Genomic DNA, 26353 nt, shown 5'->3' with positions numbered 1-26353 from the left:
CACTGCTATTCATTCCAGGAGCAGTTATGGAGGCTCTCCCAGCTGCCTGGTTCTGGGTTGAGGGTTTGGGGGTACCTGGGAATATAGGAAAATTAGAGAAGCTTTATTTCTACCTTGAAGGATCTTGAGGTCTCATCAGGGAGATGAGGTGTACGTGACCCAAGGTGGTAGACCATGACGACTGAGCTCAGAACAGTGATTGGTGTCACCTATACGCACAGCAGGAATTCAGAGGACGGGAAGTCGGCATGGGCTGGAGAAGTCCAGGAACGCTTCTTGGAAGATTTGAGACTTGAGCTGTCCCGTGAAAGATGACAAGGATGTTAATAGGGAAGGGAAGGACACACATACGCATACCACCCATCCCTCCACCCTCCAATCTCCGCACCATGCTTCCTCCCACCGTCCACACGGGGAGGGCACAAGGGAAACCCAGATGCCCTATTCTGCCCTGGACATTATCATAAACTGCCCAAGTGCTCTAGACAGTCAGGCATGAGGTGGAGACTTTCTTGGAGACCTCGGAGCCATGAAGTTTTCCCACCTAGGGTAGCTCCTGGGCTCTTCTACCTTGAACCAGCCCCAGCAGAGCCACCAGGGAGCGGCTCCATTCATTTGCAATCCTCCACCATTCTAGAGAACTTCTCTGTGCCAGCTGTGGGCCGTGAAGGATCCAGAGAAATCAAAGACACGGCATCAACATTCTAGTTGCTGTAATCTATTGGGGAGACAAGAGAGAGACACGTGGAGAAATGAAGGGGGGGGGCCCTGCGTGGCTCAGTCGTTAAGTGTCTGCCTTCAGCTCAGGGCGTGATCCCGGCGTTCTGGGATCGAGCCCCACATCAGGCTCTTCCGCTATGAGCCTGCTTCTTCCTCTCCCACTCCCCCTGCTTGTGTTCCCTCTCTCGCTGGCTGTCTCTGTCAAATAAATAAATAAAATCTTAAAAAAAAAAAAAAGAAATGAAGAGGGGAAGTAAATGAGAAGGAGGAGACTAGGGGACAGAGGTTCAGAGCAGCAGCAGTCAGGGTGGGCTGGAGCATCGGGGGAGGACGTGCAGGGGGCGTGAAGGACATTGCAGGAGCTCAGTGTGGCGGAAGCTGGGAACTGGGGGGTGAGAGGGAGGTCACGGCAAGGTTGGCCAGGGTATCATGGACTGAAAAAGACCAGTTGGTAAGATTGGAAACAACCTAAATTGTCCATCTGGAGATGACTGGTTAAGGAACTTATGGCACGTCCACACAATGGAATAATAATGCCACTCCGAAGAATGAGTCAGCCGACTGGGTCCAGTTATCTCCGAGATACACTGATACCTGCGACAAAACAGTGTGTGTAGTTTGCCACTCTCTGGGGCAAGATAAGTATGATCTTATGTGTGTACTGGCACAGAAAGCTGTGGAGAGATACATAAGAAACTACTAGAAGTGGTTACTGGGGGTGGATATGGGGGGAACTGGGCAGATGGGGGGTAGAAGTGGGAGGGAGAATTTCGACTGAGTGCCTTTTTATACTTTTTCATTTTCCGGCCATGTAAATGTATTTGCTATTCAAAACTAAAGAGAAAAGTGTGTCAACTACACTTCAATTAAAAATAAAGAAGATGGGCCCCCTGCGTGGCTCAGTCGGTTAAGCGTCTGCCTTCAGCTCGGGTCATGATCCCAGCATCTTGGATCGAGCCCCTCATCAGGCTCCCCACTCAAAGTCTGCTTCTCCCTTCCCTTTGCCCCTTCCTGCTGCCCCTCCTCTGGCTTGTGCTTTCAATCACTCACTCTCTGTCTCAAATAAATAAATAAAATCTTAAAAAAAAATAAAGAATAAAAAAATTAAAGAAAAATAAGTAGGCAGGAGAGCCTGCAAGTATGGTCCATGAATCAGCAGCCTCTGTATCACCTGGGATCTTACTAGAAGTGTAGAATCGACTAGCACTGTAGAAACCCCATCCCAGACACGGGGCAACCTCTCTGGGCCTCCGTCTGTCTGTCAAACAGGTTATTGGTTTAAGCTTGTTATGAGATGCAGCGAGCTGATGGACCAAGGCGCCCAGCAGAGGGTCTAGGTTTGAACAAGGTCCGCAGGTGACTCAGGAGCACGTTAAGGTTTGAGCAGCTCTGGTCTAGAAGCAGTGCTTACCCGGAGCAGGCGCTGGTGACCGGTAACAACTGTAGGGTTTTGTTTGTTTGTTTGTTTTTTCAGTAATCTCTACACCCCACATGGGGCTCGAACTCATGACCCCGAGATCAAGAGTCACATACTCCACTGACTGAGCCAGCCGGGCGCCCCGACGGTTGTGCTTTGAGGACACTCATGTGGCACAGGCTGAAGGATGCGGGAAGAGGAGAGGCGGGCTGAGGGGCTAAGGGAGGCTGCTCGGCTGCTCGGTGAATCGGTGAATCGGCTACTTACTTCGTTACTACAAGTAGGAGAGGAGTGGGGGCAGGACTTGTGCGCCGATGGTAGAAACAGAGCAAAGTTTTTAGTCTGTGGGACATTTCTCTGGAAGAAAGGGAGGTCTTGATGGACACTTTGCATATAGGAAAGTAAAAAATGCTCTAGCCGGTTTCCTCATCTTTTTAAAAAAGATTTTATTTATTTGAGATGGAGAGAGAGCGTGCGTGAGCACGAGCAGGGGGAAGGGCAGAAGGAGAGGGAGAAGCAGGTCTGTAGGGAGCCCAATGCAGGGCTCCATCCAGGACCCTGGGATCGTGATCTGAGCCGAAGGCAGACGCTTCACCAACTGAGCCCCCCAGGCGCCCCCGGTGTCCTCATCTGTAGTGTGGGAGGCCTAGTGCCCCTCAGAGGGTTGTCAGGAAGATTCAATAAGATCGTGGGTGTGACATGCCAGCACAGGGCCTGGCGCCCACGTTTTTTTGTTCATTTCTTCGCCTTGCTGCCCCCCCACCCCGCCCGCTTTCTGGGTGCATTTCGGCCGAGAATGGAGGAAGAGGGGGAATCCGTGTGATCGTGAACACCCGAAGGCCGGCAGGCTGCAGAGTCTGAATGTCAGGTTCTTTTTGCCCTTTCCCCACCCATTTCACCCGGATTTCAGTCCCCGTTGGTGGGGGCTGCTGGGGGGGCAGTCTGTGGAAGGCCTGGGTTCAACGATGGGCACTCCCTCTCTGCCAGTTCTGCCCCAGCGGCCGGGGCAGCTTTGGAGGCTGAGTCCCCTGGGGCAGGGTCAAGCCCTGTGCCCTTTGCTGCTGTGGCAGGGCCCCTCCTCCAGCTCATAACAACATCTCATCCTGCTCCCCCAGTAAAAGAAACAGCCAAATAACATGCTCCCCTCGAAACAGCCAAAACCCAATCCTGTAATTAAGTCGCGGCTCCTCAGTGACTTAGGAACCTCCAAGAGCCGACTTTCCTGGCCACTTCTGGACTATGGGGTGAGGGGCCCAGAAGCCGTGGTCTTCCCAGAGACCCAGCCAGAGCTCTGTCCGTTTTGTGACTTTCCCTACATCCAACAAAGCCAAGCACTCTTGGCTGGGAGAATGCACTCCGTGCGGGGGAGGTGCCGAGGTCCCCTGCACCCCTAGCCAGGCATCTGCGGAGGCGAAGGTCAGCACCCCCAGCTCCCACACGCTCCTGAGCTACAGACCCTCTGGTCCAGCCTCTTGTTCCAGGCTGGAGACACCTTATGCCAGACCAGCTCCTGAAACTGTTTCCTTCCACCTGCAGGGGAGGGTGGGCTCCGATCCCCTGACCTTGGCATTCCTCTGGGCTGGGCAGGTGCCAGGAGATGAGGTCAGGCTCAGATGAAGTCCAGTGGGGGTGGACTCCCACATCCTGAGAGGGGTGCTCAGAGAAAGTCATTACCCGGTTCCCCGAGAGTGTGGAGATCCAAGTCCAGCCCTGGGTGGGGGGTGGTATGTTGCGGGGTGCTGGGAAGAGACTCATTTCCCTTGGTCACCGTGGGCTCTGCTGAGAGAGGACCGTGTCATAGTGGGAAGGATCCCGGCTGGGGAATAGGTTTGAATCCTGACTCTGCTGTTTAGCCAGGGTGTGGCCACGACTGAGCTCCCATCTGTCTGAGTGACATTAACAGGGGCTGTGAATGTCAGGTTATTACGAGATTCAACAAGATAGTGGCTTCAGGTAGCTGCACGCTCCCGCCCCCGTCCCTACCCTGACTCTGGGCAGAGGGGCTAAGCAGAGAACAGCAAAGACAGAACAGAGGACCTACCAGGCTGCAAGAGGGCAATGACAATTCAACAAAAGAACCTCAAGAAGGAAAATTCCACTGGGGCCCGGGAGACAGGGTGGGGCAGGTGTCTGCAAGATCACCTTGAGAGCCCAGCAAAAACATCCCATTGTAACACACACCCCACCATCTGAAATAACGTGTGTGTGTGCACGTGTTTAAAAAAAAAAAAAAGGTTGCTGAGTGCAAAAAACAAAACTTCCATGTAGATTGCACTATACATGTGGAAAGTGGATTTGTAAGTGGCCGGGGACTGGAAGGGAGCAGAACCATGGAGAAGATTCAGCTGGGATGCCGGGACTACATGTGGGTTTTCTGTTTTTTTGCTTTTTCACTTTTTAGTAATGTGCTCTGCTGGTAGGTCATTTGTTTTAACTGAAAAGTCCATAGATAATAACATAATTTAATATGGAAAACATTTTCTTTTGAAGAGTCCGAGAGGGGAGAGCCTGGGGATGCCTAGTCTAGAGCCACTTCCTCCCCAACCTCCTGTGAGACCATGGAGCTATCCGGAGCCTCAGTCTCTCTGTCTGTAGCCAGTACGCAGCTGTGGTTTCACATCCGGTGAAAATGCTCGTTGGCTGGCAGAGTGGGGGCAGAACAAATACGGCTGTCTGGCATCTCCCGTGTGAGGAGCTTACTCTGGCCCCCAGGACAGAGTGAGAAATGGGATGTAGTAAGCCCTTCCCCGGGCACACCAGGACCTGCACCCAGGCCATGGGAGCTTCAGACATTCCAGATGAGTCCGTACCTCTAGCAATCAGCGCAGCCGCACACACTTCTCACGGGCTCTGCAGGCCAACCTTTGAGCTGGGACTTTGAGCTCTGGTTGCATTTCTCGGGGAGCCCACCCAGGGCTGGCCTACCTCCAGCTCTGCCTGAGGTCTGGAGGGAACAGCCACTGAGCATCTCTCCTGTGTCAGCCATGGGGCCGGGGGGACTGCATGTGTTAACCCACTACCGTCATCAGCGCCACAGGGACGGGAGGATACACTCACGGATGGAGAAAAGAAGACTTGAAGTGATGTTTACTCCTAATCTATGACCAATCAGTTCTGTTCTTAGGAATATGCCCCAAAGAAACCACCCCAAAGAGGGCCAAGGGTGTGATATCATTGCGGTGTTGTCTGTGGGGATGGGGAGTGGGAGGCCCCGGGAGTCCTGGCGGGGGCGCAGAGACATAAAACACGCTAGGTGCTCTGTGTGGGCTACATGGCGATGGAAAGCGGGAAGCCAGGTGCTGGATCTTAAAAACAGTAGGGAGCCATCAAAGTAAACAGAATGAGATCTAAAACACACCATGCCGCTAATGTAATGGAGACGACCTGCGCGCAAAACAACAATACATATATTTTATAAGGAAGGATATGGGACAGGAAGATACTCATTAAGTACTTTAGGGCGGTCGCCTCTGGCTGGGGCAGGCAGCGACATGGTTGGGGACTGGAGATGAAGGCAGACAATGAGTGGGAGAGAGGCGGCCTCCAGAGACCAGGGCTGATAACACACCATGAACAAGGGGTACGAACAACTCATCCCTCTGTACTTGAAGTCCAACAGAGGAAAAACAAAGAAGGATCAGAGAGGTTAGGTCATTTGTCCAAATCACACAGCAGGCAAGGAGGGCTGGAAAGACTGTCCAAATAACCAGACCTACGTAGAGCAAGGCGGTGGGAGGGCACTTTGGCAGCAGGGAGGTGGTGGGGGGGGCTGTGTGTGGCAAGCTGTGTGGGTGCCGGGTGAGTTTCCTGTGCTCCAGGTGGGCTGTGGACTTCACCAGCTCTCTCCATCCTTCTCAAGTGCCCACTGAAGAGTACAGGTCAGTCCTTACCCTGAAGCCACTTTGATGATGAATAAAATGAGATGGTGCTTGGAGTATGACAGAGAAGTCAGAGGAACGTGGTCTTCCAGGAGGCAGGACTGAGTCGGTGTGGTCTGGAGTTCAGAAATAATAACAAGAGAGCTGCCCGCAGCTACCTGGAAGCAGGTACTGCTCGAAGCTCACGGCGAGGAGGCGGCCCTCCAGGTCGATTCTATTAACAGCCTCACTTTGCAGACTAGGGACTGAGGCAGAGACAGGTTAAGTGATTTAGGCAAGTCACATAGCTGAGAAGTAGCGGTGCTGGGATTTGAACCCAGGCACAGTAGGCGCAGAGGCCGTGATCTTCTTCTTCTTCTTCCTTTTTTTTTTTTTTTTTAAGATTTATTTGTTTATTTGAGAGGCAGAGGGAGAGAAGCACACTCCCCGCTGAGCACGGATCCCAATGCGGGGCTTGATCTCACCCCTCTGAGATCATGACCTGAGCAGAAACCAAGAATCGGATGCGTAACTGACCACGTCACCCGGGCTCTCCATGATCTTAACCATTCCGTGATTGACAACTGAAACAAGACAGCTATGGCTTGACTGGCCAGGCCTTCCTAAAGGAGGTCTCCCCCACCATGCCCCGTCTTGAGGTTCCCACCAAGAGGGTGGCACAGCCCAGGCTGGGGACACTCCTGGCAGGGTCCAGGCCTATGGTCAGTCCTGGGGAGGGGTCCTGTCAGAAGTCCTCAGGATGAGATTCGGTTCCCCTTCCTTCAAATGTCCAAGATGGAGAGACCGGACGTCCTCATTGTGCACATATAGAAACTGAGGCCCAGAGAGCCCATGGGATTCGTTTCAGGTCACCTGGCACCTAGCCCAGCACCTCCCCCTTGGGCTGAGACAAGGTGTAGAGTGGGCTACGTTGTAGTGCCCTGCTCCCCTGAACCCCTGCCTGCCTCCTGGGCTCCTTCTTGACAGGTGCCTCAGGCCCTGGGCCAAGAGGCAGGCTGCTTTCCCCAGAGCCAGTGATGCCGGCCACACCATCCAGAATGCCCTGTTCCCACCTTCCTTCCCTCTCTCAAGCAAGCCGTCATCGCCCCAGAGCCGTGGAAATCCCTGTCAGGGGTTCCGAGAGGGTAAGCCCTGATTACCACTCTTCCCCCTCCCTCTTCTCCTCCAGCCTCCCCTCCTGGGCCCTCCCAACCTCTCAGAAATTAAGGGTCATTACCATCAGGGTGTGAGATCTGAGCAGTGCACATGTCGTCAACACCCAGCTCCCGGTCTGCCATAGGGCCCCAAAGTCCGCCCCGTAACCAACAGTCAGTGCTGACGCAGTACCAGAAAGGAAACCAGTCCCGGGCCCAGCCCAAGCCAGTGTGGCAGGAGGCAGGAGGTCACTGGCTTGTTCTGCCTCCGTCCCCTCTGGCCCCAGGGAGAAACCAGGTCCCTTCCTACCTGTGGGATTTCTGACACATTCCTGGAAGGTTCCCACCGAGTCTGGTGTTGGGAGGGTCTGGTTTTCGAAGACGGGGACAGGATGGCCCATTCAGCCACCTACCCATCAATCCAGTTACCTGCCCACCCATAATAACAGCTCATAGTTCCTGAGTGCTTACTCTGCAGGGCACCGTCCTGAGCTCTCTGCCCACCCCTAGGTAGACACCTGTAGTCTGCCCATTTTCCACATGAACGAACAGAACTACAGAGAAGCCAACTACTTGCCCAAGGTCATACAACTAGTAAAACGGTAGAGCCAGATTCAAGCTCAAGGAGTCTGACTCTTGGGCCTGCCATCCCATCTTCTACAGCATAACTATCCACCCATCTAGCCATTTACTGACCGCCTGTCTATCCTTCACCCACGGCCACACCACCCAGCCACCCATCTGTGGAATGGCATATGCAAAGGCTTGGAGTGGGGAGAGCGGGGCACGTTTAGGAAATTAGCTACTGCATAGAGCGAGGGGAACCTAGCAAGAGATGAGGCTCAAAAGGTGAGCAGGGCTCAGATCGGGGGCATCTGCCCGTCCCCCGTCTAGCTACCTCCCAGCACTTTTCCTGCCCATACACTCTCCCACTCCTTCGTCTGTCCATGCATCCATCCACCCCTTCCTCCCTCCCTGCAGCCATCATCTCTGTAACTTGGGGGAGACAGAAAGAGAAGGGAGAGTTGGTTGGATACATTTCCTCCCACCAGTAATTTCTGATGACTCGATGGGGGGTCATTAAGATTTTTGGAGGTACCTGAATAACCAGGATAATTTCCTCCTCTCTCTACTCACCCCACTACCTACAGGTCACAGGTCCTGAGAGATTGTGGGAAGAGGGCACTGCAGAGTGGATCAGTGTCAAGGTGAAAAGACCCTTCCAGGCCTTGACACTTCAGCCCCCAGCCCTGCCCCTGTGTCTCCTTAGGAAGACAGAAGGAATTGTGCTGTCGAAGAGGCGTCACAATGCCCCTGCCTACGCAAATTCCCCCCCAAAGCCTGGGCACTCCCAGTATTTCCCAAGAGGTCCTGGGAGACTCTGGAGCCCCCGACCACCAGAAATTCCATCTCATCGACAAGAAAGGCCCTGGTCAAGGATGTACCAGGTGGGATGACATCACAGGGTTGCCCAAGGGCATTAAGAAGTCTGATTGACCGGAAAGCATTTGAAGGCCCCAGCCTGGCCCACCCGTGTGGCTGGGAGCTGGGGGCCTCCGTTGTAACAAGTAGCAACGATAGCTAAAGTTTATTAAGTGGTTCGAGAGGTCTAGGCACTTTATGTTGGATGTCTCATGAAATCCTCATGGTAACCCTATGAGGTAGATACTTTAGTTGTTCCCACTTTATAGGTAGGAAAACTGAGGTACTGAGGATTAGAAATTCCCAAAAGATCGGCCACCAAGTACGAGTGGTGGAGCTGGAATTTGAACTCCAAGCCGCCATGCTAGACAGTCTCACGAGGAAGCTAAGGCCCCGGCTTGGCCTCCTCATCCGCTCCCTTCCCAGCCCCTCTGCCCCCAGTGCACACCACCACGCTCTCGCAAAGCCAAGTGTGTTCAAAACCTACCTACGGGTACCCGCGGGAAGAGGTTAATCATAATTACTATTTGCATTATGCTCCCACAGTTCCCACACTCACTGCTCCCCCACGGCACACTGGTGAGGGAGAGAGCCTTATTATCCTCATTTTGCCGGCAAGAAGCTCAAGGAGGATCTGAGACTTGCCCAAGGTTGCCTGACCTGTAGGGGCAGAGTGAGGCCCTGAGCTCAGACCGTCACACTCCAGAGCCCGGGGAAAATTCCACAGGACCAGGTGCCCTGGGAGGCTTCACCAGCTGCCTCACCCAATGCCATTTGCATTTCAAGAGGGCGCCAGGCCTTCCCTCCAAGAGTGAGGCGCTAATGGTGGACCGTCCGGCTCCTGCTGGGCTAGTGATGTGTTGGTGGGCCTGAAGTACTGGAGAGGACAGTATCTCCCCGGACCTGCAGAAATACTCCATACGAGGTCTTCCGGCCCTACTCGGAAAGCCCCACCCTTGATTCACCCTCTTCCCCCTTGTAAATCCTGGTAGAAGGGACAAACATGTAGATGTGTGTGTCTGGAAGGCCTTGGCAGGGTCTGCCTGCGGGCCAGGGCTCAGAGAGGGAGAGGTCTATTCAACTTCCTTGTTTTGACCCCAGCTGGCAGTGCAAATAAAAATAGGGTAGTGGGAGGGCAGGGGCTGGCGACACCCTCTACTTGACTTCTAAGCTTCCTTGCCCCCTGGAGTGGGAGGCTTAAGCGCGGGAGTCAGGAGGCAGGTGGGGAGTCAGGGCTTGTCCTCAAAGCTCTGGGGCAGGCCCCTCGGCCTTGGCACTGCTGAGATTGTGCGCTGATAACTCTTTACTGGGGGGCTGTCCTGGCTCAGTAGGAAGTTTAGCGGCATCCCTGGCCTCTCCCCACTGGATGCCAGGAGCATCCCCACTGTGATGAGCAAAAATGTCTCTGGGCATTGCCAAATGTTTTTCCCAGGAGAGAAAAAGAGCCCCGGTTGTGAACCACTTCCCTAAAGTCATACCCATAATGCCTCCTCCCCGCGCCCCCCCACAGCCCCCCACCCAGTGCACTTGACAGGAGAACCCGAGAGGGGAGGAGATGGTTACATGAAACCAGATGTTAACCTGGAAAGCATGCATTCAGGCCCCACCCTCCCCTCAGAGCTGGCCAGTGCTGGGCCCTGGGCTGGTGATGGGGTGTTCTCAGCCCTCTGAGGTTAGTCACCTGGAGCCTGGCTGGGCTCTTGGAAAGGGCAGGGCAAGGCTGGGCTGCCCAGGCTTCCCTTCCCTCCTCCCCTCTCCTTCTCTTCCTCCTCCTCCCCCTCCTCCCCCTGTGTCTTCTCTTCCTCTTCCCTTTCCTCTTCTTCCTCCTCCTGGGGACTGTCCCTCTGCCCCCGTTTCTGTGATGGCCTCATCCTGGATGTGCTGAAGGCGCTGGGTGCCCCCCGCCCAGGCCCCAAATGTTGCAGTAGCAGCCACTGGGGCATCGCCGACAGGTGGACCAGGGCAGGAGGGCTCCCGAGGCAGGGCCCGGGCTGGGCTGAGGACGGGGGGAGTGTTCCAGCCCTGGTTCCGGCACTAACTAGTCTCAGCAGGGTCTTTCTATGCCACCTCCCCAACGTCGTGAACTTAGACAAATGCCTCCATGCCTTCCAGGCTCATTTTCCACATCTCAGAAATGGGAGGGACATCTCCAACGGCTCTTAAAAAACGAACTTTTGCAGATCTGAGTGGCTAGGGCCTGGCGCTTGGTAGATACTCAGTCCCAATGAGCAAAGCTGTCGCCCTTCCCTCTGTGGGTCTCTGGTCAGAACCCCACCCCCCAGCCATTCTGAAAGCACTCCTGACACCGGCCTCCCGGGCCTGAGGTGCAGGGCCCAGGTGGCCAAGACCGAAGGCGGGGGGCTCAGCAGGTCCTCATGTCCACAGCCATGGGCTGAGAACCCCCACGTCCTCAGAAGCAGACTTAATACGCCGAACTTCCAGCAATGTCCGGCACTGCCCCACAACAAAGAATTCTCAGCCCCCAGTGTCCGTGGTGCTGAGGGCAGGAGGCCCCGCTCTACAGGGCTTCAGATGTTTCTATTTGTGTTATTTGCACACTCAGAGCCTGACCTATAAGAGGAATCGTTTTGAATGAATGAGTGACTGCATGAAGCCAGTAATGCCATACCCTCAGCTCTGCTAAGGGAGGGGAATGCCAAAATCCAGCATTCAAAGCCCCGCGGCATTCCTGGCGAACTGGGAGGTCTGGCTGCCCTTGCCTTCAGCAGCTCCCCTGCAGCTCAGAATGCCCGGCAGGAGCTCGGCCCCTTGACGAAAGGTGGGCAGAGATGACCTGGAAGCCCCCCCCCCTCCAGCACAGTGGGCATAGTAAGCATCGTGGAGTATAGCGTGTGGGCCTCGGGGTCAGCCAGGCCTGGGTCAGGCCCAGCCTGGTTCCTTACCGGCCGCCTGCCCCTAAAGGGGCGACTACCCTCCTTACTCCAGTTGCTGCACTACAAATAGCACTAATAATAATATCGTCCTTAAAGGGTAATGTGAGGATTAGAAGAGAGAATCCATGTAAAGAGTTTGGTGCTGTGCTCACAGAGCGACTATTGATTACTGCTGTCAGAGCCCATTTCCGGTGTGCCTCTCTGCTTGTACCCCCCCACCCCCTCCCCGCTGAGCCCAGAAGAGCCTGGCAAGGCTGCTGAACACTCGTTTGCCCCTCTGTCCAGCTCGGCTGTGTGCCAGCCCTGGGGTAAGCCCCAGGGTCACAAAGGTGACTAGGATGTGCCCTTGAACACTGGGAGCGGTTTACAGGCCATTGGAACATTGGCAGGAGCCTGGAAGGACTGGGATTTGGGATTGGGATGAGGCCAGCACAGCAGCCAGGGCAGCGAGAGGCACCGAAGCGTTCAGGGTCCTTGTAGACTCAGAGTTCGCGCCTCCTTAAAATGCGCACTTGCCTCGCCCTTGTCCCAGCCTCACAAAGGACCACATCCCATGAGGAGGGCCTGGAGGAGGCGTGAGGAGGGCTGCTGGCTTGGAAGGAGAGGAACGATTTTGAAAGGCAAAGCTGACAACACACACATTCCTGGGTAGGAACTTTTAGCACCAAAGCCTGCTTGGGAGGAAAGCCGTGGGCAGGTGTGAGTTGGGCAAGTAGTTTGTAAATTAAATGCGAAAGAGGGTACATTATCTCTCGAGTACCAGGGATTTCCTCTGTAAGATGGCAGGGCTTCAGCTTTCAGGGGCTCTGTAGCTAGGGGTTCCCTCCCAGGTCCCCAGGGGGTTGGAGGGCTATGAGGCCGGGCTGAGCTGACGTGGGTTCCCCGCACAGCTGTGGCCTGGAGGGGCAGGATGGAGCCAGCCCGACACACAGGCACCTCATCCTCTGGGTTGTGCTGTCATGTCTGTGAAGGTCCCTGGTAAAATGGGCATCCGGTACCTAGGACATGGTGTGGGGGTCACAGGTGAACCAAACACTGGGAGCATGGGGCAGTCACGAGCGTAGCAACGGAGGAGTAAAGAAATGTCACTAGACATGGTCGTGACCAGTGTGACGCTGGGGGCCTCCTCGAGGCGTAGACCTCCATGCCCCATCACCCAAGAGTGGTAATTATGAAGAGCCGGCATTGTCGCCTCATAACGATGAGAGACTTTCTAAAATAGAACGGGCTGGCTGGTTGGAGGGGGCTACCCCTCACTGGAATCCAGTTCAACTGAACCAACATTTATTGCGTGCTCACTAAATGCCTTGTTCTGGACTAAAACAAGGAATAGGATTTGGGAGGCTGTTATGTCAAGGGTAAGGGTGAGAGAGCACAGCCCTTAAGGAGCTCAGGGCCAGAAGGGAAAGAGAATCTCCATGCTGGATGGCGGGGGGGGGGGGGCATGCTGGGCTGGGGGAAGCGTCTGAGCAAGGGCCCAGAGGTCTGGAAGGATCAGGTACCACCAGGGGTGATGGGCAGGTGGTCTGGCTAGAGCACAAGGTGATGGGAGCCCCATCCTTCACGTTCTTGCCTTCCAGGCTGGGGGCCTTGAGACTTTGGGCAGGAGAGAGCAAAAGATGCTTTGGGGGGGGGAGCTGTACGATCTGGCAGTTGATATGGAAAGATTCATTTGGTGTGAGTGTGAAGCGCTGAGAGGCCCCAGCCGGGCAGGCAGGAGGACTTGGGGGAAGCTGGAGTAACCCTGCAGGAGACACGCTGGAGGCCAGGCGGGAGCAGTGGCAGAGGAGGGCCTGATGGGAGCCACGTGGAGGACACTGACAGACGGCTGGACGTGGGGGAGGGGGCGGGTAGCCCTGGCTCCTAGCCGCTGAGCTGGCAGAGAACTCTGAGAAGAGGCTGGGGTCTGCACAAGCAGGGGGTGGGGCAGGGGGCCCTCAAGGCCACCCCCTTACCTGGAGCTGTCTGGCTCCTTGACCAGAAGAGGTGTCTCCGGGGTGGCTCTGGAAGTTTCTGACTGGTGGCACCTTCCCCCCTCCTACCCTTGGCCTTAGCCGTGAGAGCCCCGGTGTCTGACGCCTCAGCTCTCCCCTTCTCTCCTTCCCCCCAGGACTCAAAGAAACCTTCCATACGTAACCAGGAGCCGAACACACCATCAGGCAAAAAGGTGAAGTCTCCACACCCTCCCCTGTCCCGGTCGTGGAAGCGGGACCGCAAGCAGACGCTGGCGGCTGCCTACGTGCCGGTGGTGGTAGAGCCGAGGGGGCGGAACCTGGACAAGCTCAGGTTCAACTTCTGCACCTCCCAGCACTCCAACTCCCTGAACCCCTTCTACACCTTGCAGAAGCCTACCTGCGGCTACCTGTACCGAAGGGACACTGACCACACCCGCAAGCGCTTTGACGTGCCTCCTGCCGCCCCGGTCCTGTGGCGCTCTTAGGCCCCTGCCAGGCAGAAGTCCCCGCCTGCCTCCTGCCCACCTCCCCCACCCCCAGGTCCCAGGCAGGGGGTAAGGGCTGCCTGCTCCGGGAGGAGCGGACTGAGCCTGGGCTGAGACAGCTGTGCCTGCCCAGTGTCAACGACGGCACAGAGAAGTCTCTGCTCTTGGCAGCAATTAAAGTTTGTCCTTCCTTTCCCCAGCATCTGAATGGGTGGCTGTGGGTGGGTAAACTGAGGCCACAGAGGTGTTGTATAACGGGTCAAGTCCAGACGTGCCTGAAGACTTGGGAGCACTTGATTCTCAGCCCCCTCGCCCCAAGAGTGACCTCAGCACCCCTCCAGAGCCCGGGTCCCAAGCAAAGCCGGTGCTGGCCACGCCCTCGCCATGGTCCAAGCTTGGTAACCCCTCCAAAGTCCACAAAGAGAAAAGTCAGCTGACTGCGACCCCGGATTGGAGCAGCCCCCGGAAAATGGGGAAACGATGCAGGGGGGAACCCAATCTTGGGGGGCCCCCTCTGTAGCCCTAGTTTTATATCAAACCGCCCCTTCTGACTCGTCATTGGTTGCTAGGCGGATGGATTTGCCATCTTGTCTCTCCTCTGGTCCAGAAGAACTGACCCCGAGCTGAGTCCGGCTCACCGGCCCTCGTGTTTCCTGAAGAACGATGAAGGCGGAGGGCGCTTGACCGAGCCTGGTGGCCTGAGGGAGTCCCTGGCAGCCACGGGACCCCTCGTGGGCTGGAACCAGCTCAGATGGGCCTGAGGGGGCGGACTGCGGGCCTTTCCTCCCGACTCCGCGGCCGCCGGCTTCGTGTCGGCCACCCCTGAAGCAGCCGACGCCTGCAGCCTGGGGTTCCTTCTTTCCAGAGCCGGTTGCCGCTGTCCGCCAGCCCACGCTGGGTGAATCCCGCAGGCCTGGTTTCGAGGAGGCGCCGCTCCCGGCCGGCGGGGCGTACGTTCGACGGAGCATCCTCTCGGAGCACAGAGTCTGGGGCGGGCGTGGGATGGACGGACAGAGCCCCAGCCAAGCAGCCGAGGCATCGGCCAGGCCTCCCCGGACGCCTGCTCTGGAAGGAAGGTGGTGGGCGCCAGCCTTCCTAAGGGTACCTCGCAGGGCAGGGTCCGGGTTTCTGTCTGGCTGTGGCAGGCTCTCGCCCCGAAGCCAGAGGCTTTCCTCCAGCGCCTGGTGATCCTCGGCCGGAAGCGGGCCATTCGGCCTCTGTACCGGGTCGCTCCTGCCCGACTGTCCGTGTTCGAGGCGCCAGCATGAGAAGGAGCTGGGGGTCTCTCTGTATGCAGACTTTCCCTTAACTCCCAGTTTCTGGAGCGGCCCTTCTCTCTTCTCCAGCCTCGCAGGTCCAAAGCTCTAGATTACCCTACGGCCAGGGGCGGGGATGGATGTCTAGAGATGTCCATCCTGCTGCCTTGCGGAGGGCATCTGGGGAGCTTCCCACCTGTCCTCCTATCTCTGCCCCCACCCCGTCCTGCACCCCAGCTTCCAGGGCACCTTCTGCACCTCTTAGCCGGCAGAGGTCGGTGGCGGGCCTGGGCACCGCGTCTATACCCTCGTCCGCGCCCTCCTGCATTGTCACGTGTTGGTTTTGACTTCTGTGCTCTGACACGGTTACTCCTGGTCCATCTGCAGCCCGTTGTCCAAAATTTTATTCGAACCTCTCACCTGCTTTTCTCTTGGTTTCTGTGAGTTGGTAGGTTTAAAAATGTTATCGCCATTTTTGTTGGATTTTGAAAAGCAGAGATACATTCAAGTTTTCAGTCTAGGTGTCAGTAAAAGTTATACACCCACCCAATCATCCAACAGACCCTTGCTGAACCCCCGAAGCTTGTGTCCATAGGCTGCAAAAATGTCTGAGAACATCTCTGCCCCTCCCCCCAAACCTGAGAACAAGCTGGGGTGAAGTGGGGATGGGGGTGGGGGCCCAGCATTTTCACTCCTCCAACCGTTGCCTTTTCCTCTCGCCTGGAGAATGGTCTCCCCCTTGAGGTTCATCTTGGTAGAGCAGCCTTGATGGAAGCTTCCGGGGGACTTCTTAAGCTGGCGCAGGTCCCACATGGGTGTGGGCGGGGTAGTTCCAGAACGCAAAGACGGGGTGCTCAGAGCTCTGATCTGTTTCCGTGGAGGTGGAGGGCGGGGGACGGGCAGCCTCGGAGGGGGATCAGTCAGGCCTGGGATTGCTGCCCCTCCCGTCTCTTCCCAGCCCGCCTCCGCCTCCGCACACCTGCCCCACACGCTCCTTCCCCTTGGCACCGTCCCGCCAGGCGGATCCTCTCACGCTGCTCTGGCATCTGTCCCGGGAGGGATTCCTGCAGACAAAGCAGCTGGGGAAGCCGCAGGCCTCTCTCTGTCGTGTCCACCACACCAGCTGCCCGCTGCCCCTCCATACCTCTCTCGTGTGTTCTCCTCTTCTCGGAGGCCTCAGTGTGGACCCCAGCCCTCTGGACTTGGCACCCGTATCTGGGAGAAGAATGGAGAGCGGGACTGAGAGAAGCCACAGAAGGCTCTGGGATTGGGAAGCTGGAGGGTTTCGTTCCCACCCTGGGTCTGAGAAAAGGGATGGGGAGCCCCACCCCCAAACGTACTGAGACCCTGTCACTAGAATTGTCCATGCAGAGTGGCCACGGGGAAGCTGTTGGCGTCAGGGCTGGAGGGCCTCTCCACCTCCACCCAGGCCTTCCTCAGACATTTGAAGGCTCAGGCTAAAAGCATGGTATTGAGGTGTAAAACTTTGGTGTCACCACTTTGAATTTCAGTGAACCTCAGAATGATTTTTCTGTCCCCAGTTCCTCTTGTGTCACGTGGAAATAATCCCACCCCACAGGGCCGTTGGAAGCCTCTTCCGCAAGCGTAGCACGGTGCCCTGAGCCCAGGAGAGGCTGGGTGGGAGCTCAATCCTACTCTCGCCTCCTTCAGTCCCTCCTCCAGTCAAGCACACGCGCTCACTCAATGTGTTACAGCTCTCAAGCCCCTGTCAGTCAGGTGTGTTGCCCTCAGAAAGGTAACGGAGGAGTGTTTATGGAGGGGAGTGTTTGCAGAGAAGCGGCCTAGCCGAGGGACTGGTGACATGCCCAGAGAGTGGCCACAGAGGGCAGCCCGTCTTACTTCCAAGCCCGAGCGGTAAAGGGAGGGGGCTTTGCCACAGAAGCCCAGGGGAGTTTTCCTAGGAGCTGTGGTTGAAAGTAGAGTAAACCAGCCGGGGCCCCAACTGTGACCCAGCAGGGAGGGCAGGGAACAAATACCCAGCCTTCTCTCTCCCACTACCCGCCAGTCTCCTTCTACTGCTTCCCAGTGGACGAACCGCTGGGAGCCAGAGGGCAGGGGAGGCCGAGTGACCCAGTCGACAGGGGTCAGCCTCCTGGAGCTCAGCGCACAGAGAAAACTGGAAAATGAGTGGGGAGGGGGCCAACAGGATAACCAGCAACACAACCTTGTGGAATCCATGGTACTAGGTATCGGGAGGGTGCAAGAGATGTAGTATTCATCTGACGATACACAGCTGCTTATGATTCAAGAAATAAATGAACATTACGTGTGTTATTGTGGAAGTGTGAACGTTGTCATAGCTGTGGAGGTGACCCCCAGGACTTCCATCTCCTGCTGGTCCGCCTTGGCACAATCCTCCTCCTCGGAGTTTGGGGAGACCTGTGACTCGTGGCTCACCCACAGAACTTGACAAAGGAATGGGATGGCATCACCTTGTTTACTTATATAACTTTCCGTGTAGCAGATTGGAGAGAGGTTCTCCTTGCTGGCTTGATGAAATAAGCAGCCGCATCGAGGAGCCCATGTAACAAGGAACTTTGGACAGCTTCTAGAAATGGCAGGCAGCCTCTAGGACCCGAGAGTGACCTCCAGACAACATCTAGCAAGAAGCCAGGGCCCTCAGTCTGATAGCGAGGAAATGAATTCTGCCAAACACACGAATGAGGTAGAAGTGGATTCTTCCCCAGTCAAGCCTCCAGATGCAAACACGGCCCACACGACACCTTGCTCACAGCCCTTTGAGATGCGGGGCAGGGGACCCAGGGAAGCTACGCCCAGAATCCTGGCCCACAGCCACCGCGGGATAATCGATGTGTAGACTTGGCAGTTATTGACTCTGTGGTAATGTCAAAGCAGCGTGGAAAGTTAACATAACACGTAAGCAAACAGTGTGCTGAGGCAAGAAAAATGAATTTGGCAGAGGTTCGAGGGGCTCATGGAGGACGGGATATAAACAGGCAGCGGTGGAAAAAGGAGCTGTCACCGCATCCTCGAGCCCTTCAGCCCAAAGCCCGAACGTGACAGGACTCCAAGGACAAGGATGCCAGCCTGGGCCCCGGGTTCACTGGAGGAGTGCCCCCCATCCCATATCCAAGACGCTCGCCAGACAGCTCGGCGGAAGCAGGCGGGCCCCAGCGCCCCCGCCCAGTGCGCCCTGCGTTCACCACTTTAGGCAGAGAAGAGGCAAAGCAGTCCTGTTCGGTTTCTTTTTCAAAAATAGCTGTCCTCTGTTCTTGTGAGCAATATGTGTTCATTATAAACCACTTAAAAATACAAATAATTTTTGGGGGCGCCTGGGTGGCACAGCGGTTAAGCGTCTGCCTTTGGCTCAGGGCGTGATCCCGGCATTGTGGGATCGAGCCCCACATCAGGCTCCTCCGCTATGAGCCTGCTTCTTCCTCTCCCTCTCCCCCTGCTTGTGTTCCCTCTCTCGCTGGCTGTCTCTATCTCTGTCGAATAAATAAATAAAATCTTTAAAAAAAATACAAATAATTTTTAAAAAGCCAAAATTAAAATTTCACTGGTGATGTCATGACCCAGAGAGGAGCCCGGTTAATGTGTTGGCTGCTTCCTTCTAGTTACAGGTATCATGAACACAACAGTGTTACGTGACAGGGACAACTGTCATCCTAGATGGGCCCCTAGGCTTGGCCTGGGAACTTTCCAGGACGAGCAGTAGCAGCTCACCATGCACCTGTGTGCTGGCGCCCTCTCTCTCTCTCTCTCTCTCTCTCTCTTTCACCACACACACACACACACACACACACACACACACACACGTTCCCCAGGCCACTAGGCACACACTCAATGTCCCCCATCCCCATGCCCCGGGGAGGGGATGGTATCACGTGTGGATCAAATGCAAGGTTGAATTCAGGCCTCCTGGGACGAGAAAGATACAGTCTCTGGGAATGTAAGAGTGGTCAGAAGAAGACTAGAGAGTGTGTGTGTACATGGCCGTGTGTACTTGTATGTGTTATGTAGGAGGGGGTTCCCCCTAGCTGCTCGGGACTCATCTTGGAAGCCCACAAACTCAGCATCACTCAGGTGCTCTATATATTAACGATCTGTGGTGTGACTGGAACCCCTTAGTTGTGATGGCCAAGTGCAGTGCACAGCCTGGATAACTGTACACAGCAGCCCTGTCAGGAGCCCACAGTTGGCCCAGCCGGGGAAAAGGAACCAGCTCTATCTCCTATGGACCCCCAATTCCATGTCTGAAGGGAGGAACCAAAAACACTGAGAACCCACTCAAAGCAGGATAAGGGAATGGAGGTAACAGGATCAGAACAGCCACGGGCTGGCCACCCATTCTGTCCTGGTAAGAAGGGATAAGGAGATTGCAAAATGGGTAAGAAAATCCTCTCACCTATCAGCTCAAGGCTGTAATCCTGGGCCTCTGCTTCCCTAAGCTCTGTTCTATTTTCACTCCTCTTTCCTAGGGGCAGTCCCCATTGGCTGCAAGGGTTTAGCAGGGACTTAACACCGGGTCTCCGGTATCTCCTGGATTTGGTCGTGGGGTTGCACAGCCCCCCATTACCTTCATCCCTCTGCTCACCTCCTCCCGACATTTCCCTGCTCTGTCGGATTCATCAGACCCTCTTTGCTCAGCTCGGGACGACTCTGGCTGTGAGCAAGGAGGGCCCAGGGTTAGAAAGCCTAGCCACCCTTGCCTCCACCGTGGGCGCCAGCCCCCACAGGCCTGGGAGATGGGCAATGTGATGGACGGGAAGTCGGTGGAGGAGCTGAGCAGCACCGAGTGCCACCAGTGGTACAAGAAGTTCATGACCGAGTGCCCCTCGGGTCAGCTCACCCTCTATGAGTTCCGCCAGTTCTTCGGCCTCAAGAACCTGAGCCCGTCCGCCAGCCAGTATGTGGAGCAGATGTTTGAGACCTTTGACTTCAACAAAGTGAGCAGAGGTCTGGGTGGGGGGCGCTGGAGGCCCGGCCAGTGAGGGGCTGGGAGGGCGCAGGTGCCAGAACCTGGCCTCTGCCGGAGGAGGGGGCGTGCTTCTCTGTGTGTCTGGGGCTACGTTAGGGAGTCAGCTGATCTCATGTTCACTGAGCACCTGCTGGGACTCAGGCACTGGGGGTTCAAAAAGGAACCAGACCCCATCTGCGCCCTCACCTTCCAGGGGAAGACAGAGGGGCCCACAGGTTAGTGTACCCAGAGACCCAGCCTCATGGCTTCCTCCGCCTCGTCCACACACACGTCTCGGTTTACTCCAGAGCAAGTGCGAACCCTTACAAGACAGTCGTCGAGCACCTATTAAGCGCTGGGTGCTATACCTGGCGCTTTTGCCCAGGCCTTTGGAGGCTCACAGGTGCAGGAGGAGGGGGAGCGGAGAGGAGAGAGCAGGGTGATACGCCTCCAGCCCCGGCTGGCCTGGCCCAGGCAGGCCCGTGTTACGTGGGTTGTCCCTGATGCTCTGGGGACAAGTCAGGCTGCCTGGTCGCTGGGACGTCCAGGTGCTCCCGACTCCAAGGTGCCCAATGACCTCAGCTCACCTTCTCTCAAGTGGGTATGAAGTTCTGCACGATGGTCAAAGGGTACTCTCCCTGAGTCATCACCGGGACACGGGTGAGGACTTCCTGATCGGCTAGAGGGAGCATGGGGGGGCTGGGCACAGTGAGTTAGGGCCCTTAGTTTTCATCAGCTGGGTGGCCGTGCGCCCAACATCTCCCCATCAATCCTCCGCTCAGTACCCGCGTCTGCCATGATGTTGAGAGCACGAGTTAAGATGTTTGTTGGTTTCAAGAGCAAATCTTCCATTTATTTGGAGCAATTTGGTCAAGACGCAGTGGTAGAAGGACCCGAATCGACAAACCTGTCTCCCCACCCCACTGGGCTCCACCCAGGATGTGATGATGCCCTACCATGGGTCCACTTCAAGCTGGGGACAGGCTGCCCAGCTTTCTCGGTCCCCCTCCCTGCCCAGAAGGTCCAAACACCATTGTGGGCGGGGCTTCTAAGGACAGCTGGGGCTCAGAGGCTATTTAAAACTCAGTAATATTTAGGGTCAAGGGGCCAAAGCAGATTATGGACTTTGAGTCCCAACCTCAAGGGCAGCATCCTGGTGCCCAGTGGCTTTCCTAGAGGGGGTGCTGGGGAGCAGGGTACTGGAGCCCATGGCATGGAGACCAGAAGGGATGGCATCAGCATGCTGGGCCCCCCAGGTGCTCCAGAAGAAGGAATAATTCCTGAACAGGAGGGAGGAAAGTCAGTGGTGGAGCCTCAAAACCTTATGCCCAAAATACCGAAACATCTCAGCTTCTCACCTGCTAAGGAAACCCTTTCTCCAGAAGGACCCCCTAAAATCACATGTATGACACCAGCGAGGGACAACCCGCCAACCCTGTACTTGCAAGCATCACCTCCACTGTCCCACACCTGACTTCCTTGATTACGCCACGCACACCTTCACCTTGGGGCCTTTGTGATGCCTGCGACCCTCTTCCTACAGAATTCTGCTTGGCTCACACCTTCCCCCGCTACAAGTCTCTGCCCCAAATGTCTCCTTCCACTGACACCTGCCCTGATCTCTGGGTTGAAAACCCTGTTTAACTGGGGTAGCCCCTACCCCTGCATTTCCTATCCCACTGCCCCCCTCACCCCCCGCAGAGCACATCTCATCTTCTAAGATGTGTTGAATAACATTTAGCTACTGTGTTTGTTGTCTGTCTCCCCGCTGGAATGTGAACTCCAGGAGGACAGAGATTTTTGTCTGTCTGGTTCAGTAGTGTATCCCCAGCACCTAGAACAGTGCCTGGACCACGGTAGGTGCTTAACAAGTATTTGTTATATGAGTGAATGAATATAGGAGAAATCATGAGTTCTATGGGCACATTTGCGTTTTATAATACACATTAATTTACATACATAATTATTAAAACAAAGAGTATCTTCGTAACATCTAAAGGGCCTCACAAAGACCAACGGTGTAAATCCCACCTGGGGCAGTATTGCCTTCTACCCACTGTCATGAGCGCAGAGCAGTATAGATCGCGACGTGATGGGACACCAGAGCGGGAAGTTAAACGGGGCTGTGCAAACGATGGCCCGTGGGCCCATTTTTATAAATGAAGCTTCTGAGAACACACCGGGCTCACTTGTTTGCACGTCCCCCAAACTGAAATATTTGCTCTCTGGCCCTTCACAGCAAGCGTTGGCCAGCCCGTTCCTGAGTTAGCAGGCAGTCGCATCCTGGGGGACTGTGCTGGGAGGGCAGGGTTGGGGGTGCAGCAGTGTGAGTGGGGAGTGTGCCCGGGGGATAAGCAAGTACTTTGCTTACTTCGGATTTTGCCTGGGCTTGGCCGTGCCGGCGCTCACACAGGTGCGCACAGATCCATGGAAAGCTTCACCCCGCCGCGTCTGAGCCCCGGGTAGGATTTAGGCCATGCCTTTCCAGCCAAGGCTCGCTCGTTCACTGGTTGTGGGGTCTAACTCCTCTCCACTGCGGTTTCCATCTGAAAATGGGGACGAACATCCCACCTCCCAGGGGGGGTCGTGAGATTAAATGACGGAAGCAAATAAAACACCGGCAGGAAAGAAGTTAGTATCCTGCGGTATCATCGCTCAATCTCACCCAACCACAGCCTCGAAAAGCGGGCCCTGTCGTTCCCTACGTCCAGCTGAGGAACCGAGACTCAGAGAGGCCCTTCACTTGTCCAAGGCCACACCTCCCCTAAGACGTCAGTTAGCTCTTTCTGGCACGAGAGCCCCTAGTGTTCCATTGACCCTTTTTAGCCATTTTTTGAAAAAATTATGAAAGTAATTTTGTACAGCTAGTTGTAAACATTTCCCACAATAGAGAGAAAAAAACCCAAAAGTAAGGTGTCCTCGCCCCGTGTCCTCTTGCCCAGGGAAAACTCCTTGGCCGTTTTTCTTGCTTCTCTGAGCATTGTGGCATGGGGGGGGGGGGGCTTGCTCTGTTCTGAGGACAACGCCGGGGGTGGGTGGGACAAGGATGGAATGAGCTAAGGCGCACGTGAAAGCTTATGAACACCGCACAAATGTTCACTATGATCACGACACCCGCTGTGGCCTCACCTGAGGACCAGGGTGGGCACAGAGCCAGGAGATCTCAGAGGCCATCCTGCCTAGCCTCTGCTTGCATGCTTTCAGTGACAGGGAGCTCATTACTGCGTGAGGCTGGCCCATCTGCCAGGGCAAATCTGCCGATTAGAGGTCTTCCTTCTGACCCCAAATATGCCTCTGGGTAACTTCCCAGTTCCAGAGCCGGGGTTGTGAGTAAGTGGAGGAACAGGGGCTGGACTCCAAGTTCACACGCTCTGAATCCTGTGCTCCTTACCTTAGAGTGCTTGGCCTTCCTGCAAAACACAGGCTTCCTCTCCCAGCCTCCCTGAGATGAGCAGAGGCAGGCCTACGTTGCCCGCTTCCCTGACGCCACTGGTGGGGCTGGCAGGGGGGGGCAGAGGGTCAGCCTGTGAAATTTGGGGGGCCCTGGAGAAACACCTCACAGGCATGTCCTGTGCTACTCTCTTGCATGGTCAACCCCTCCCAGACTCCAGGGCATCACCTCTCCCAGGAAGCCTCCCTGAGCCTCTCCTCCGCCCCTGTCCTGGCAGAGTCCTGTGATCTTGTCCTGTGATTCCATAAAGTCCGGTCCAGACATGCTGTCACTGCATTACAGCATGATGGCACAGTGATCTCTCTCTTTTTTTTAAAGACTTTTATTTATTTGACAGAGAGAGACAGAGCACAGGCAGGGAGAGCAGCAGGCAGAGAGAGAGGGAGAGGCAGGCTCCCCACTGGGCAGGGAGTCCGATGCGGGACTCTATCCCAGGATGCTGGGATCATGACTCAAGCTGAGGGCAGATGCTTAGCTGACTGAGCCCCCCCCCGCCCCCGCGCCCTAGTGACGGCTCGTAGAAGCGACCCTACTGAGTGCAGTAGCAGTAAGAGCTACCATTTCCTGAGCACCTGCTATGTGCCAGCCAGTGTTGAGGGCTGCAGGTCCACGTAATCCCGCCACAATCCCACGGAGGGAGGTGCTATTATAACTATTACAGATGAGGAAATCGAGGGCCAGAGACATTGAGTTCTTTGTCCAGATCCCACAGCTCTGAGAGCGTGAAGGCAGGATTCAAACCTGCACCCCAACATGGCACTCCCTCAGGGCGGGTTCATATCTTACTGAGTTCCGAAGCCTCTGTCACCGAGGGTAGGACGTGCTCAGTAAAGGGAGAAGAATGAAGGGAAGAGGAAGACAGGGGTTCCTTGCCTCCCTATCTACCCCTGCCCACTCCCCAGCTCAGAAAACTACTCCTTTCCCTGGGGGTTCTGTTCCCCCTCCCCCACCTCCACACACCTTCTTGCAGCCCGAAGGGCTCAAGTGGGAGAGTCACATGGGAGCAGCCAGTGACCGCTGGCACCAAAATGCCAGTGAAGAGAGAGCACCACCGTTCACACCCCGGGTGGGCGGGGGGCGGGGGTTGGTTCACCAGAGCTGCTGGCAGCCTCTGGGGCAGGCCGGGTGGGCTGCCTGGAGGCAGGGACAGAATTGGTGGGGCCACGCAGGAAGAGTCCTGGGGCCTCTCTGGGGCTCGGGCTCAAGGCGGCCGCGCCTCTCGCCCAGGACGGCTACATCGACTTCATGGAGTACGTGGCCGCGCTCAGCCTGGTCCTCAAGGGGAAGGTGGAACAGAAGCTGCGCTGGTACTTCAAGCTCTACGACGTCGATGGCAACGGCTGCATTGACCGCGACGAGCTGCTCACCATCATCCGGGTAACTCCAGGTGCAGAGGGCCCGGCCGGGCCGGGGGCAGCGGCCCGAGTGGACCCGGAGCTGCCAGCCAGCCTGAGGGCGGGTGTGGTGGGTCTTCAGCCGGCAGAACTGTAATCTCAGAAGGGGACACATTGGGACTGAGGATCCGGCAGGGGCGGGGGGAGGGTGCACGCTGCGTGACGGGCCGTCCACTCCCTGGGCCTCTGTTTTTCCATCTGTACCAAGACAAGCTCCTAAACCCCAGCGCTGCCTCTAGTGCCCACTCCGCCGCTCGGGCGCCACTGAGGCTGAGCGAGGATGGGGCCTCTCACTCTTTCTCCCCAGGCCATCCGAGCCATTAACCCCTGCAGCGACTCGACCATGACCGCCGAGGAGTTCACCAACACAGTGTTCTCCAAGATTGATGTCAATGGGGATGGTGAGGGGCCGGGATGCGGGCCTGGGGGAGGGGCGGGGCCTCTGCGGGCCACACCCTCCGTCCGCACCTAGCCACAAGAGCTGGATTTAGGGACCCCTGGGCCAATCTTTGGGCTCTGGCCCCTTTACCTGCTCCCCTCACAGCCTCACTTCCCCTAGCGTTGGCTCTGTCCTGCTTGCAAGCTTCGGCTCTGGGCCCCCATACAATGCTACCGGGGAGACTGGGGAGACGGGAGCGCCCTCCTCCCCTGACTCCCTTTCTCTCTGCCCCAGGGGAACTGTCCCTGGAGGAGTTCATCGAGGGCGTCCAGAAGGACCAGATGCTCCTGGACACACTGACACGGAGCCTGGACCTCACCCGCATCGTGCGCAGGCTCCAGAACGGCGAGCAGGAGGAGGGCGGGGAGGGGGCCGGCAGCGGCGAGACTGAGGCAGCCGGCTGAGCCCACCACCAGGCTGCTACTGTATTGGGGAGGGGACGTGTGTTGGTGCCTGGGTCGTCATTGTAATACTAGATGCAGTCTACTGAACTCAAGGGCTCGGCTCACCTCTTTGGGGTGCAGGGCAGCTGCAGAAGGGCAGGGGTGGGGGTCCAGAAGGATGGTGTCTGAGCCCTGTGCGTGACTCAGCTGGTGGTGACTGCCCCTGTTGGGGGGCCCTCAGGGCCCTTCCCCAGCTTTTCCCACTGACCTGCTCCAGCCCCCTCTTTCCGAGTCCGGGCAGCTCCGCTGCAGAGCTGGGCTTTCACGGACTCCGATGGAATCCTACAGATCGGGTGCTGGGATCACACCCCCGACCTGCACCACCGCTCCTAGCCCACTTGAGTGGTCTGTTGGTTTGTTCCTCCCTTCCACAAGCATCTATTGGACACCTCCTTTGTACGAACGCTAGACACTGGACGCACCAAGAAGAACTAGTTCTCATCCCTAAGGAACTAACAGGCTAAGCATCATTAAAATACAGGAAGGGAAGCTATGATACTGTAGAAAGTCCTCATTCATCCAGA

General features: G+C 56.3%; 2 protein-coding genes across 2 annotated transcripts; both read left to right on the top strand.

Annotated features, from left to right (window-relative positions):
• The first annotated feature begins 10125 nt into the window (after positions 1–10125).
• Positions 10126–13904, top strand: CIMIP3 (ciliary microtubule inner protein 3). The gene is given in 3 exon segments (XM_087856907.1): positions 10126–10197; positions 10199–10246; positions 13575–13904. Coding segments are annotated over 3 exon segments (450 nt in total).
• Positions 13905–19890: 5986 nt separating this feature from the next.
• Positions 19891–25790, top strand: GUCA1A (guanylate cyclase activator 1A). The gene is made up of 4 exons (XM_045777041.2): positions 19891–20091; positions 24781–24930; positions 25255–25348; positions 25621–25790. Exons 1-4 carry the CDS (start codon positions 19891–19893, stop codon positions 25788–25790), a joined length of 615 nt encoding a protein of 204 aa, XP_045632997.2.
• The last annotated feature ends 563 nt before the right edge of the window (positions 25791–26353 follow it).

Source organism: Ursus americanus, chromosome 29 (genome assembly GCF_024610735.1).
Source record: "Ursus americanus isolate L20-20 chromosome 29, mUrsAme1.1.p, whole genome shotgun sequence".
NCBI classification, from domain to species: Eukaryota; Metazoa; Chordata; class Mammalia; order Carnivora; family Ursidae; genus Ursus; species Ursus americanus.
The sequence above is the reverse complement of the archived record's forward strand: the minus strand, read 5'-3'. Positions and strand labels throughout refer to the sequence as shown.